Source organism: Setaria viridis, chromosome 9, assembly GCF_005286985.2.
Source record: "Setaria viridis chromosome 9, Setaria_viridis_v4.0, whole genome shotgun sequence".
NCBI lineage: Eukaryota > Viridiplantae > Streptophyta > Magnoliopsida > Poales > Poaceae > Setaria > Setaria viridis.
Window position 1 is genome coordinate 50,766,868 of NC_048271.2, and position 14,208 is coordinate 50,781,075.

General features: G+C 48.2%; 3 protein-coding genes across 5 annotated transcripts; all 3 read right to left on the reverse strand.

Annotated features, from left to right (window-relative positions):
• Window positions 1-1,027: 1,027 nt before the first annotated feature.
• LOC117839589 (microtubule-destabilizing protein 60) lies at window positions 1,028-5,786 on the reverse strand. 2 transcript variants are annotated; one of them, XM_034719961.2, is made up of 8 exons: window positions 4,361-5,786; window positions 4,222-4,273; window positions 4,055-4,132; window positions 3,370-3,489; window positions 3,164-3,262; window positions 2,909-3,066; window positions 1,496-1,561; window positions 1,028-1,365 (listed from the first exon to the last, which is right to left on the reverse strand). In XM_034719961.2, exons 1-8 carry the CDS (start codon window positions 5,533-5,535, stop codon window positions 1,266-1,268), a joined length of 1,848 nt encoding a protein of 615 aa, XP_034575852.1. In that variant the 5' UTR covers window positions 5,536-5,786; the 3' UTR covers window positions 1,028-1,265. The 2 variants fall into 2 exon arrangements, with proteins under 2 accessions (XP_034575852.1, XP_034575853.1); XM_034719962.2 differs by having other exon boundaries at window positions 1,028-1,352; window positions 4,361-5,771.
• A 1,707-nt stretch (window positions 5,787-7,493) lies between these two features.
• On the reverse strand, window positions 7,494-10,505 carry LOC117839594 (SNAP25 homologous protein SNAP32). The gene is made up of 6 exons (XM_034719971.2): window positions 10,232-10,505; window positions 9,138-9,512; window positions 8,440-8,530; window positions 8,245-8,369; window positions 8,048-8,145; window positions 7,494-7,871 (listed from the first exon to the last, which is right to left on the reverse strand). The coding sequence occupies exons 2-6, from the start codon at window positions 9,468-9,470 to the stop codon at window positions 7,772-7,774; spliced, it is 747 nt and encodes a 248-aa protein (XP_034575862.1). The 5' UTR covers window positions 9,471-9,512; window positions 10,232-10,505; the 3' UTR covers window positions 7,494-7,771.
• A 595-nt stretch (window positions 10,506-11,100) lies between these two features.
• On the reverse strand, window positions 11,101-13,955 carry LOC117839590 (uncharacterized). Of its 2 annotated transcripts, none has more exons than XM_034719964.2 (4): window positions 13,793-13,955; window positions 13,110-13,240; window positions 12,841-13,032; window positions 11,101-12,744 (listed from the first exon to the last, which is right to left on the reverse strand). In XM_034719964.2, exons 2-4 carry the CDS (start codon window positions 13,231-13,233, stop codon window positions 11,441-11,443), a joined length of 1,620 nt encoding a protein of 539 aa, XP_034575855.1. In that variant the 5' UTR covers window positions 13,234-13,240; window positions 13,793-13,955; the 3' UTR covers window positions 11,101-11,440. The 2 variants fall into 2 exon arrangements, with proteins under 2 accessions (XP_034575855.1, XP_034575854.1); XM_034719963.2 differs by having other exon boundaries at window positions 12,841-13,044.
• Window positions 13,956-14,208: the final 253 nt, after the last annotated feature.

The following is a 14,208-nucleotide window of genomic DNA, read 5'->3' on the forward strand; positions in this document are numbered from 1 at the left end:
ATTTTGTATAATGCATTGAAATTGGAATTAGCTCATACGACATGTTGCTTCAAGCTGAAAACAACTTTTTCATGACAATTATGTACTTCTGATGTATCCCTGGTCATTACTTATCTGCACACATCAATAATTTTGTCAAGAATCTGAAGACCGTCATGATTATTTCTGAAGCATCTTATTTGTGAGTACCATATGATGTTCTCCTTCAACTAGGTGGAGATCAAACTCACAAGGTCAAAAGGCAATTTAGGTATCAATGTTTTCTTTAATAGATTTTTGAAAATATTTTTTAAAATAAACATATTTTTTATTTAATAGATTTTTAAAAACACGTGCCGCATGTGCTCTCTACTAGTCGTATCAAGTGCACATCAATTTTTTTGTGTGCTGCTCGGGCCTTTTGGAAGATTTGATGCGTCTTCGTTTGTATGGGAATTGGCTTCAAGCTTCGACCTCGTCAGTGATGCAAACTGTCGATTGGCAGCGACTCCTACCGGAGACGACGAAGAGGAGCAGTGGACCTCAATAGCTCTTCAATGTAATTTTGTTCTTTTCCGAGGTTCCCTTTGTAAGGGGATGGATGTAAAATTATGTTAGAAATAAATCCAACCCGTTTTCTCAAAAAAAAAAAGGTTCCATGTGAGATGTCTGTCGGTAACAAAAATCCCTTGTCCCTTTTATGCGGAATTCAGGCCATACGTTCCTTTGGCATTACACATAGAAAGTTCATGCAAAAATACAACAACGCCGCCATCCACGAATCAGTTGTTCACAAGTTCCAACTGCAGGTTTCAAGATTCAAAGCAGAACTTGATTTGTTCAAAAACCTACTTCAGTTTACTACTCTTCTGCACATCAGCACCTGCAACTGTTCCTACAACTGCAAGCCCACAACTGTTCCTCATGAAGCAAACTGAAGCACAGAGCCACTGATGTAATGAAACTGTTTCTCACGAAGCACCATACACACCTAACTATCACCGAACAATCCAGTGAAGCACAGAGCCTACAAACTCACTCAAGAATATAACACAGAAATCCACCTTTGAATTTCTCTCACAGTTCCTTGTACAACATATTTTTGAACCTTGACGTGATCGCATCTGAAGCACAGAGCCAAGTAATATGCATGCATATACAGAACAGAACTTGGAGGTTTTCCAAGCAAGCTACAAAAAGATGAATTTGATAGCATTTTCTTCACATATGGGCGAAGGACGAATAAGAAGGAATAAGAAGAGGAGAGGGAATATAAAACATCTGGATCATGTGCGACGATGCTCTGCATTTCTGGATTGACGTTCACACGGCTGTTGTGGCTGTGGCTTCAGCTTTCCAAGCTCCAAGCATTGCTGTCGACAGTAACTGTCAGCCGCCATTGACATAACCAAGCATGGTGAGCATGCTTTGCACAAATAAATAAATATAGAGCTGGGGAAAACAAATTTTGTGCACAATGTGCGTGCTTAGTTTTCCTCGACAGTAAAAAACTCACCACGAGAGCCTTTCTGGCCGCAGATGAAATTTTGGTTCCATGGGAATTGTTGCCGGTTTTGCAGACCTGGGTTAAAAATGAACCATTAGCATGCCAACAATGGCTTGAACTACACAAGTAAATCGACAGTATCGACCAATTTCTGCGATGCATTGAACTGATAGCAAAATTCAAGCCTGCAAATTTAGTAGCATCGGCTTTCAGTTGTGGAAGGGTTTTGTCAGGTAGCTAGAATGGGGTACAGATGGGTAGGGGGAATGGTATCTGGGATGGAGGGCATGGAGATAGATAAAGGACGACTGGCTAGGCTCTTCTAGCCTAGAGGTCTGCTACAACTGCAGATATCTGGGATGGAGTGAATCTGAAAATTCAGAAGGTGTGTAGATGAACGGCAGATGAGGCAGTGGGAGGAGGTGGTTCAACTGGCATCTCCAACGTCTTCTCAGGGGAGGAGGACGAAATGGTGTGACAGTACACCTCATCAGGGGTCTATTCCTCACAGTCCTTGTACAAAGTCAGTAATGTTTACACCTGCTGTGTGGAAACTTAGGATCCCACCAAGAGTTCATGTATTTCTATGGCTCTTATCAAAAAATAAACTTATCATTAGAGACAGAAGATAGAGAATGATCAGTGCCTGTTTTGTACTGAACCAGAGAGCATCCTGCACTTTTTTTTTTAATAAGGAGAGCATCATGCACTTGTTCTTTGGCTGTGTTGTAGCTAGGCAATTGTGGACTGATACAGAAGAATGTACATCCATATATGCCTGTAATAGTAGATTTTGAATCTATGGCTAAATTTTGCGGTTAAGTGAGAAGAATCATGTAGTGTTTAACATGATTTCGGCGGTGGCTCTGTGGAACCTGTGGAAACTGAGAAATGTTCTATGTTTTCAGAGTGGGAGATGGCTCAGCTTGTGTCGGCTTTGGCAATCCATGCAGCCATGATCAAGAGAGCTTGGTGCTCTTTTGCCCAGTCAAGTACATGGAGCAGTTCAAGCTCTGGTTGGGGGCAATGGAGATTTTGGCAACCCAGCCGGAGCCACTACTGATGGGGGATGGTGCCTGCTGATGCCGGAGCACTGCTTGTGCTGATGGTGTGGGGGCAGTGACAACATCAGAGGGGGTGTCGCGCTCGCAGCTGTGCACATAAGAACATCAAGGAGGATAATCTTGGTCGGAGCTGCATCTCTGTGATTTTGGTGCCTGCGTGCACAGTCTGTATGGCAAACTGAATGTAATGGACCAAGGTAGCAGTAGGGCCAAGTCTTAAGTTCTTATGCTGTGTGATTTCTGGGATAGCAAGGCTTCAGGTAGGAAGAGAACACTTTCATGTCCGGATGCAATGGGGTTGACAATAAACTTTTGAGCCCGTAAAGAATCAGAAACTAACAATAAACACGATGGCTACCTTTTTGGGATGAAGGGCCGTTCAAAGCATGGCATGGGTTGGGCTTTGGGAATAAGATCTGTCCTTCTCAGTTGCCTTATCCTTTCTTGCTCCTCCAACTCCTGTTGTCTCTCCCACTCCATCCTTTGCAGCTCTGCGAACTTATTCCTCTCCAACACCTAAATTCTCAATAAAAACATGATTAAATAGATTAATAACAATTAATTCCATTGATATTAGACCTCAGAAAGCATAACATGTTTTAAAGAGGCTTACGTGTTGATCAAATTCAGCACGTTCCAGTGCACGCATATCGCTATGCAGAACAAGGTCTATCGGCTCAGTTCTTTCTTTAACTGCAGGCTTTATCAAACACTGAAAAAGAGACAGAAGAGTAAAAAACTTTGACATTATGTCAATTTTCCTAATAAGCTAATACCAAGAGAAGAGAAGAACATTCAAGAAAGGGTTAGTAAAAACACCTCAGGTTCATCTGTAGTCCATGGCAATCCTTGAGCAACATGGATACGCTTCTTCTCTTCTTCCAAAAGCATTTCTTGCACCTTTTGGGCGAGCTGTTGTTCCTTAAATCTTCCTCTTTGCTGCCAGAAGGGACATAGTGATTGTTTTACAATTAGGTATCTCAAGTCAAGCCATATGTTTAGGTGCAGCATAAAAGTAAGTACCATTTGACAAATTACAACATTGCATATTAAACAATAAGTTATATCATATTTATGATGTTCCAAGCAAGATAGTCAGAAGGACATTTAATCAATCACTATGCTACACAGTAATATTTACTTAAGTACAGTGAGGCTGTAGATATTTAAGGTGTCTAGCTTACATACTGTTTTTCTAAGCAACGAATCCATCACAATTAGGAAGCACCACCCCGCAAGTGAAAACACGACACGGAGAGCAGGCATCGTTTAGATGCAAAAGCGTAGAAGGCGCTACTCGCTAGATGGTGCACAAATATATGATGGTGCAGAGCATTTGCCGACCTTTTAGATGAAAGAGCATTTGCCTACATACAATACGATGTGAAGCATTTGACTACTGAAACTAATGAGCAAAACCATACAATAGGATCTTCTGGATAGATGAATTATAACTTATAGGACACGACTTTGACAGCATTGAGGATGCGTTATTAGTTATTACCTCAGTCCTTAGCTTGAAGGGATGCTGGCTTGTGACCTTAAGCTTTCTGTTCCAGCTGCTCCTTAGTGATTCCGATGACTGCCGGTCAGAGTGCAAGATTCATTGACATATGAGAACATGCTACAACAAGCCAGATCCAAATAGAAACAAAACTATGTCAGGCTTACGGTTCTCCTGCTCCTGCGCCCTCCAGCCGATGTTTTGCTATCCCAGCTGAACCTAAAATGAGCAGGAAACTATGATCAATAAACATTGTGCAAGAATCATGAAACATGTCCTTCCAGTTGTTTATCAATGTCAACTAACCTGTCGGCCTTGCCATCAAGTGACGAGCAGAGCCTATTAGGCCCTGCATTCAGGAAATCAGATGACAAGAATACTGATACCTGTGGGAGCCCCAGGTCACCCTCACCCTCATCCTTCAACGACTGCAACCCGGGCAGGGCCCATGAGCCCTCACCGGCCTTGTCTGCGTCGGAGGTGGCGCCGGAGATGGTGAGCAGGCTCTCGAAAGCGTGCACCAGATGCTTGACGCGGCCGGAACCGGGATCTGGAACGCTGCTCATCGCCTTGGCCATCGTCTTGGACCTCATCGCCCTCACCTTGCTGCTCCCCTCCAATTCCGCCTCAATCCCCTCCTTCCCCTCCTCCTCGAAGGCGCCGCCTTTCACATCCTCTTCAGCCGCGGCCTTGGCCTCCTCGTGCTGTACCACCAATTGATCCACCTCGGCAACGGCGGCAGCCTCGGCGCGCTGCTTGAGGAAGAACTCCTCCTGCGACGCGCGCAGCGCCTCGCGCGCGGCCTCGCGGCACTTGTCGAAGTCGATCTCGCCCCCGCCGCCGCCCCCAGCTCTCCCGAGGTTGCGCCGCCGCCCCGCGCCCTTCTTCGCCACGAGGAACCGCCGCTCCCGCTCCCGCGGAGGCGGCGGGGGCGCCGCGGGCGCTGGCGTGGAGGGCTTCTTCTTGGCGGAGGCGGACTTGGCGCCCGCGGCCGCCGGGGACTTGAGGACGGGCTTGGACGGCGTCGGCTGCGGGGGAGGAGGCGTGCCGGGGATGTTGGGGTGGGCGTTCTCGGACGCGTGGTAGGGCCGCGCGCGCGCGGAGCAGGGCGTCTTCGTCGGCGTCCCCTTGCCCCCTGCCGTCCCCGCGGGGGCCAAGGGCTTGGTCGGAGCCCTCGCCGCCGCCCCCGCGGGTCCCAGGGGCTTGGTCGGGGTCTTCGCGTCCGCCGCCGTCGCCATCCCTAGGGTTTCGAGCTCGTCGTCCGGCGGGATCGTGGAGGTTCCGCGTGTGCGGCGGGTGGATTTGGGTTCGGCCAGTTGTCTCGGTGGGGATGGGAGGAGAAGCAGATGGGGAAGGGAAAAGGGAACGTTGGGGGTGTAACGGCTAGTTTCTCCGGGGCGCTCCACCCGAGGCATTCGAACAGCGGTGTGCGGGTCGTGCCCCTGACATGCGGGCTCTAGGCTCGTGGACCCTACTGCCATCGAAGAGTCTTTGTCTTGTGTGTGTCGGATCCGGTGTGGTCTGTCGACGTGGAGGCTGGCGTGGACAAACAGCGATCGTGACACAATTCCGGAACATCGGCCCTGTTTGGGGAGCGGTATTCTGGAGAAGCTCCCCCGCTGGGCCAAAAAGCTGCTTTTCAGAGAAGCATAATAGGTGTATTTGGTGCAGCTTCTTGAATATCAGCTTCTGTGCAACAGTAGGAAGGGAGCTCGTCGAGGAGGAGCCGTCGGCGAATCTGCAGGGCATAGTGGATGGTCGGCGCGCAGGAGAGGGACTGCTGCGGCCGGCGCGGAGGGGTGGGCGGCAGTGGCTCACACGGAGGGGAGGAGCTACGGCGGCTGGCGCACAGGGGAGGGACTGCGGCGGCTGACATGGAGGGGAGGGCGGCAGCCCGCGCATAGCGGAGGGACTCGCGCAGCCCGCATGGAGGGGAGTGGCAGCGCCCGCCGGCACGGAGGGGAGGGGCGGCGGTGGTCTGCACGGAGGGGAGAAGCGGCGGCAACCGACCCAGGAATGGCGGTGGCGGTGGCACGGGAGGCGAAGGACGGCGGGTGAAAAAGAATGATAGGGAGGAAGAAGGCGGAGGGGCAAAAGCTTGGGAAGCTGGACCTGAGGAGCTTCTCCGCTTGCAGTACAAACTCAGCTTTTGAAGTTTTTGCTTTTAGAAGAATCTAGCCCCGTTTGGGGGAGCTTTCTGAGGAAGCGAAAGCTGCTAGAAGCTCCCCCTAGCAGCTTCCCAAACAGGACCATCATGTTATGTGTGCGTGCTTGAATTTATGCACCGATGCGAGCGAAAATCACAAAAAGAGATTAACGATTGGGACGACCTCGAAATGCAAGGAAGAGATGAACGTGATCACGCAAACTGTGGGGCACCATTTGCTCAATCTGATGATGGCACAGTACATGTACATGGCACACAGGCACTTCTTTTTTCCCCTTGAATTCTCGTACTATTTTGGTTGACCCAGCACATATAATTAACAGGCGCACGTAGAAAATGTATCGGAAGAGGAGTAAACCGTAAACGTTCCACCCACCTCGTCAGCCGTCTCCCCACCGGCCGCCCACGAACGCGCCCTTGATCTTCCTGAAGAGCGCCTTGGGCGCGGCGAGCCAGCTGCCGGCGGCCCTGCGCGGGCGCCTCGCCACCCCGCGCCCGCCGGCGCCGTCCCCGTTCAGCAGCCGGTTCAGCCGCGCGACCATCGCGTTGAGCTCGAACGAGTCGTACAGCGCCCCGCGCTGCCCGCCGACCGCCACGACGCCCATGCCGCCGCCGCCGCCGCCGCCGTCGCGCTCGGTGCCCCTTGGCTGCCCGCCGCGCCCGTGGCCGCCGCTCGCCTCGGTCGTCGTCGTCGCGCGCCCGGCGCCGCGGAGCTTGACGTCGTCGTCCGGAAACATGCCCTGCCTCTGCGTAGACCGTAAAGCTTTTACCTGGCGCTCGTTGCACTAGCAGTGTCTTTTTACGGTGCGCTGCGCTGTCGTCCGTGCAGAGGATCGATGCTTGCAAGGAGAAGCTGACAAAAGGCACGGCGTGGGTTTGTACGTAGCCGAGCGTTGAGTACAAGAGGCACGGGCACCTAAAGGCGGCACACGGCCAGCACGTCGAACCGGCACGACCGCACGACCACCTGCCCAGGTCGTTGGCGGATCCACACGACTGCACGGCGGGCGGGGACCTGTCCTAGCTGTGAAGTTGTCCGACACCATCTCCGGGCTCCGGCCTCCGGTAGGTGGCGCGAGCCGCGCGGCGAGGGCTCCGATTGAACGGCCTCGATGCTCGTTTTAGGATTTCAATCGTGCCTGAACTCTCGTTAGGATGCTAATGAAACGGAACGACACAGGCATCAATGGCGACTGGGAAGGAAAATTTGTGGAGCTGGAGCCCAAAATTTGGACTTCAACAAAGCACAGGCCAGTCATATCGATCGCGTGATAAAAACAAGACAGGATATATTCCGATTTTCCTTTCAACTAATTTGGAACTGGTTAGGTACAACACTGGAACTTGAAAGTTTTCTCAGAGTACAATCCAATATACAAGGATCTTCCTATTTGCTCTAAAACAAGATATATTCCGATTTCCTTTCCACTAATTTGGACCTGGTTATGGTACAACACAGGAACTTGAAAGTTTTCTGAGAGTACAATTCAATACGACTAAAACAAGTAAAACAACAAGGTTCTTAATCTTTTAGTACTCCTGGTTCGATATCACTTGCCCAGCAACCGGCGTCCCCGTTGATTCGCTCCTTTCAGTCTGAAATTCAGTTCATCAACGTCCTCACTGAAAGGAACCAGAGCTTTGTTTTGTCTGCAAGCAAGGAAACAGTTCTCCGTCAAACTTCATAAACAGCTGAGAGCACAGGCGAGATGTTGCGTACAACCATGTGAGTACAGCTCAAGCACAAGAATAGTAAAGTGTGGTTGTACCCATAAGCGTTTCCCTTTGCATTAAGGGCGGGCTGTGGTGACTACAGCAAATATTACCTGTCAATTTCTGTGCCCATATCAACTGCCATTTCCTTGAGCTGTCCCAATGTGTTACTCAGGTCAGAAAGTGCATCATCCTGCTTTTCTTTCTCAGCCTAAACAAGAAGAAAAAAGAAGAAGAAATTGATGTTAACATTCAGAAGATAGTACTTGGTTCCATAGCTCACACTTCATAGTCAACTCTGAAGACAGACCTGGATTTTTCCCATTGCAGTTGCAGGTGCAGTTTGTACAGAACTGGGAGAATTTTGTTGTGTTGGGGCAATTCCTAGCCTCCACCTCTGTTCCATGTGGTTTGCCGTTCTCACAGAAAAGCTATCTGCCACAACTCAAAAGGATTAGCTAAGAAAAAAACAAGTCCAATAAATTACTCATGATCTAGAACATACTTTCTGAGACTGGCCCTTTTATCTGTTGATTTCTCTTAGGCCTCCATGCCTTGGAAAATAGCCCACCCAGACTTCCCAGGAGCTTCTCACTCTGGAGATAACATAAATTTTGGCATATGGTTGCAGTCAGATGAAGATGACAAGATACAGCTTGATAAATAAAAAAATAGCAAGCTCACTTAAAATTCTAAATGAAATAAATAAAAAAATAGCAAGCTCACTTAAAATTCTAAATGAAATTATCAACCATGAACCAGAGACAATCATGAGTTCATAACTATCCAACAGAAAGGAAAACATGTACAATAATACCAAATATTAGCATCAATCCATAGGTATCATCCACGATTTGGACCGGTAATTGGTAATTCAAAACACACAGAAACAAGAAGTGGAAGACGGTTACAGATCATAGTGTGATAACTGATAAAGATGTATCTGTACAAAGTTAGGGATAGTTTCTGTTATAAAAGGTGCAGATCCATCAACATAAGTCCATATACAAGGAGTGTACAGATCTATGCATCTCCATCAAATATTACAGAAAGGCCAATGTTTGGACAAGGTGGCTAATGGTTGAATCTTAGTATTAACATATCTCAATATTGTACAGAAGTTTAAACCTACTTTGTGAGAATAGTTGGGAAAAAAACTATTTTATACTTGGGCTAGCCAATATCAGCTGGTAGAGAACTTACCACAGTAAGGTCCTGCTCAATGTCAGCTGCTAGGTGATGAGACCGCATGATCTGCTCACCTTGACGGTGCAAAGTTTGCAGAGTTTGTGTAGCATCTTCCCTGATGGCTTCAGCAGCTCTGACACAATCATTTACTTTGTGTGTGGTTTCTCGTGCTTTGGTTATAGCATAATCTTCCAACTCTTGCACAGATTGATCGGTGCACTTCACTGGGACAGACTGTGCCCTTGATGGCTTTGAGGGCACTTCAGAATCAGAATCAGAATCAAAGGGATTTGTCCTGTGGACAGGAGTGCCCATTGAGTTTTGCTTCTTATACATTGGCACCGACATCTCAACTTATTCACTTCAAGCACAGTACTGATGAGCAGATATCTGCAATGGATAGGAAAAGGAAGGTATCAGGATTCAGGAGAACAATCACTTAATCAGGTGGTGATGTGCAATCTTCTCAACTAGGAAGTAGTTTGTAAAAGAAAAACTGTTGGGAGCGGAAATAACAAGTGAAGACTAAGCCAGCATTGAAAAGCAAATGACATTTTATGAAAAAAGCACATTGAATCAGAGAAGATGAATGATGCTCCCTAGATGAATTTATAAAACAACACAAAACCACATGAGGTGTCATTGTACACCAAGATCTAACTTCCCGTGACTAAGGCCATGTCTTCTTCTATACCAACTGCAAAACTTTGAGTTCTAACAGCAGTTACAACAAACTACAGTTCGATAACAGAAAGAATAATCACAAGCAGAATATCCCTAATAATGGTTATATGACCTTGAAATCGACAATCATAAATCCTGCACGGTACCAACAAGCCAAATGCACTAACCACGCCGTTTTTGGCTTATTGCATACTCGGTTAGTCCGTTATCTAAGTACTAAACATATCATGGTAATCTCGCTTCAGGATCTGAATCTAGCCTACCGAGTTTCTGATCTAATCAAGCCCGCACCAACAGCCACACCCTCCCGTGACTGGGAATCCGATTGGGGACAGATCGAAGGATGGGTTATTGACAGAGCTTCCAGATTTGACGCCTCCATCAAGTTAGAGGGAGCCAGGGAGGGGGATTAGGAGAGTACTCACTGGGCAAATACGAAACACGCGCTAGAAGAGGACGACCCGCTGGTTGCCACCGCCTCCTCCTCCGGATTCGGGAAAGGGATCTAGCCGCCGCTCCCCTTCCGCGCCGGAGAAGGGGTCGGGGAAGCAAGACCCACGCGAAGCCGCAGGGAGAAGTGGCGGCGCGTGGGAGGGCAGGGATGGCGAGAGCCGAGAGCACGAGCAGAATATGACCGTTGGGTTACTTCCGCGTGAAGGGCTTTGCCTGCCCCCTTCGGCATCGTTTATCTCTTGCCGACTGCCTGCCTCGGCGGCGTTTATTATATTTATAAATCCGGTGATTCAGTAAGTACTCCTGATGATGATTGCAGGATGCCCTGCGTTTACTAATTTACTTTGGGCTTAGACAAAATCACCCACGAATCTCTGATCGTGTGATTGAAACATGACGGGGTTCATGACTTCATGTCATGGCACCGGTGGTAAATAAACAGAACTTGGATCAGTTTACTGCTCCTCGCCTGTCGCCTACTCCACCTGGATTACAAGTTCACAGAGCCAACAAATGCATAGTACGCAGCAAGAGACCAGAGAGTTGCTAAATCTAAGATCCAAGTTGTTGTTCAACAACAGCTCCATGATTGCATAATCCACTGATCATTACAGGATCAGGCAGGCCTTCATGAACAATCCACACAACAAGCTGGGACCTGGGAGTTCATGTAGCACCCAAAGAAAGAAACGTGCTCATCACAGGTCGCAGCAACAAAGAGGCACATGCTGCCAAACGGACTGCAAGGGGGGAGAAAGCACATCGACGTGCTGGTTACACCACAAGAGAACAACAATCCAGCCCAGAGCAATCAACACGGCAAATCCATGCGATAAGGATATCCCGGCTCAAGGAATCATAACAGCTTTTATTACATGACCCTCGCTAGCACATGGAAAAAATGCTCAGGCCCGGACACAGTGATGGCAATAACAATACGACAGGCTACAGCAGATCATCGACCGATGACAGGATATCATCTAAGGATTTACATTAATCATGAGAGCATAATCACGTTTCTCAAGCAGATGATGTTCCAAGGAAGGATGAGAGATTCCTATAAAGAACAAGTAAGGCATTAAATCAAAATGGCGAACTACTGCTGTACAAATTCTGAGCGGCCGGGCCGCAGGGGAAACTGCAAAAGCTTTCACAGTTGAAAAGAAGCCTCCACCTCTGGCTCAGATAAGGTCCTGGCCACTAGCAGTGTCACTTCCATCTTCGCTAGAACCCTTTCCAAACACCTCTTCAATGACATTGTTCGTCGACAGAAAATCATGCTTATCCCATCCGGTAGTGAAACCAAACTCCCAACCTTTTGTGTCGCAATGGTCACCAAAGAACCCATGTTCTGCAACACCATCAAAACCACTCCTGTAGTGGTGGTCTTCAGCAATATCAGTAGGTGTCCCACCTTCAACACCGCCCTGATGAGCCTCAAAGGATGTGCACGAGTCATCTTGTGCATCTGCATCTAGCTTGAATGTCTGTTGATTATGATCTACAAATGACATGGCAGGAAGACCCTCTGACAACATACCACCCCTCTGCACACCATCGTGCCTGTCACCACTGGCATCATCAAGCTCATCCTCATCCTCAGAATCTTCATAGAACTCCCCCTCTGTAGGAACTCGATTGCATGTGACATCATCTTGATCGGTAAGGGACTCAGTTGGCAAGTATTCATCAGTTCGTCCTGTGACTGCGAACTCACCATCACCACTTGCTTGCCATTCATCATCATCACTGTCAACATTCATCGGATCAAACCTGTTCTGCTCAGCCCTCTTCCTCAACATGAAGACATTGAAGTAGTAGCTCACTAGTTCTTTGCTGGACTTGGATGGGAAGGCAAGAGGGAGTTCATCCCAAAAGTTTCTGCGCAGAGAAGCAGGATTTGACGAGACCACTTCCTGGAACAGATGTTCCTCCTCTTCAGTCCATCTTGAGGCAACCTCCTCTCCCATGTCAAAGAACCCCAACTCCCTAAAGGTGTCTGTACCAACGGAAACCTTCAGCTTCCCTCTTGCTTCCCTCACATGCTTCCTCACACAATTGATTGAATCTTCATCAAGACAATCACAGCCTGCCTTGCAGTGAACAGGTTTCAGCATTAAAGACAATAAATCAGTATCAGGCATTGGCATGACACTGTTTCTGATCCACTTGTTACTCTCATCGTCTTCTGTTCTTCCACCAAATGGCCTACACTCAGGTAATTCAGCCTGATGATTTGGCCCAATAGGAACAGGTTTCCTTGTGGGGCAAGGACCCACAGATTGATGAAAGCTGGCAGGCCATATATCATCTTCGACATATGTATGAGCAAGTGGAAAATGCACAGGGGAACCTACACCCTCATCTTCACTTTCCTCACTCTCATATATCGGTGAGTCAAAGCTTCTTTCATATGATGTGTATGTGGGATACTGATGAACATCCTCATCAGCACTTGTTGTATGATTGTCCTCCTTAGATGTGACTGGAATAAACAGAATGGAATCTATTATCTAACTGTCTCTGCATACACTAACTTTCAGGAAAGACAAGTAAAGAGAGGTTGAGCTGACTTTCTTACCTTCCTGCTTCTGCCGTTTGCATTCAACTATGTCCGTCATGTCACTGGATGCATGTCTCTTGTTATGATCCACTGTAGATGCTTCTTTGACACCACTTGCCACCAATGGTGACTGAACATCAGCATTGGCTAGATGAACACCATTCACCAAGTCCTCATCGAATGGACCAACCTTTTCGTCCCTTTGACAAACTTTGGGGCAAACTAAACATGTATTAGAGTCAAGCAAGCATAGTATAGAAGGCAGAGTAAAGATGCTCAGTCATTACCTGCAATCTGGCATTTCTCAGGAAGGAAATTTGGACGACCATTATCTGCTCCCCTCATGTTGCCACATGCAAGCTGTTCAGAGTGGCGCCTGACAAAAGCCTCACTGTTTTCCTGATGCAGCATGCTTGTTCTGAGAGGATACAGAACGAAATTAATTATAATTATGTCACTCAGTAGCAAACAGTCACTGCACAAGACTAAAAGGAAAACACCAATTCGGGAGTAACAACAAAGGGTATAAGCTATGCAAGCCCCACGAACAACCTTATGGAGGTAACTACAGACCAAATGCAATGGCCATGTTCAACTGCCGAAATGAAGGGCTCAAATGAATTGCCATTCCTACTGAGTTAGCAACATAACAAAGTTTTTGCTCATGCAACGATTAAATCAGGCAACAGGCTCGAATATCGCGGCCTGAAACCCTATCGAATTCGCGAATAGGAGTCAAACACTTCGGGACCTAACGAAACCCTAGGTCCGCATCCGCCCACCAGAAAAATCACGCAAAATTGACTCTCGAAATCGCGACAATCCGAACCGAAACCTACAGATCACGCACGGATCCGACGTCCCCGTGCAAAATCCGGCCTCAATCGAGCGAATCGAGGCCCGAAACCTACCCTCGCAAACCCTAACCTCGGGACCCTGCGGAACCAAAGAGAGGAGGGAAAGCTGGTACCAATCGAGAGCCCCCGCCGAGCGACGAGCAGATCCGGGGCCGAATCGGGGAGCCGAGGCGGCGCCCTGCAGGGATCGGGATCGGATCGAGAGTTCGTTCGGTGAAGGGGAGGGGAAATTTTGGGGAAAGGTTTGTTCGGTCCACGACCGCGTCCTTTTTTCGGGCTGATTTATTTATAAAAACGGGAAAAGAAAAAAGGCAGCGAAATCGCGATTCGCGACCATGTCGACCGCGCGCGTTCTCTGGGCCGCTATTCCGTTCACACACAAACAGGCTGCGGCCCATGGAGCCGGGGAGCCTGCGGAAAAGAAGAATATGAAAAGGTTCTTCGAGACAGAGAACTCCTCTCTCAAGAAGAGGAGGAAGAGAGAGAATATACCGGGTGTTGTCATCAGCCCCCTTCTCTCCTCGCACTG

Excerpts from the sequence above, each read along its gene's own strand:
- LOC117839589 (XM_034719961.2), bottom strand. The coding sequence starts at position 5,535 with ATGGCAGTAGGGTCCACGAGCCTAGAGCCCGCATGTCAGGGGCACGAC. Across the intron at positions 3,490-4,054 it reads CCTTCAAGCTAAGGACTGAG|CAAAGAGGAAGATTTAAGGA; the intron begins GTAATAACTAAT and ends CCCTTCTGGCAG. Across the intron at positions 3,067-3,163 it reads GTGCTGAATTTGATCAACAC|GTGTTGGAGAGGAATAAGTT; the intron begins GTAAGCCTCTTT and ends TTGAGAATTTAG.
- LOC117839594 (XM_034719971.2), bottom strand. The coding sequence starts at position 9,470 with ATGTCGGTGCCAATGTATAAGAAGCAAAACTCAATGGGCACTCCTGTC. Across the intron at positions 8,531-9,137 it reads TTGAGCAGGACCTTACTGTG|AGTGAGAAGCTCCTGGGAAG; the intron begins GTAAGTTCTCTA and ends TGTTATCTCCAG. Across the intron at positions 8,146-8,244 it reads CTGCAATGGGAAAAATCCAG|GCTGAGAAAGAAAAGCAGGA; the intron begins GTCTGTCTTCAG and ends CTTCTTGTTTAG.
- LOC117839590 (XM_034719963.2), bottom strand. The coding sequence starts at position 13,233 with ATGCTGCATCAGGAAAACAGTGAGGCTTTTGTCAGGCGCCACTCTGAA. Across the intron at positions 13,045-13,109 it reads TGAGAAATGCCAGATTGCAG|TTTGCCCCAAAGTTTGTCAA; the intron begins GTAATGACTGAG and ends ATACATGTTTAG. Across the intron at positions 12,745-12,840 it reads CAAACGGCAGAAGCAGGAAG|TCACATCTAAGGAGGACAAT; the intron begins GTAAGAAAGTCA and ends TGTTTATTCCAG.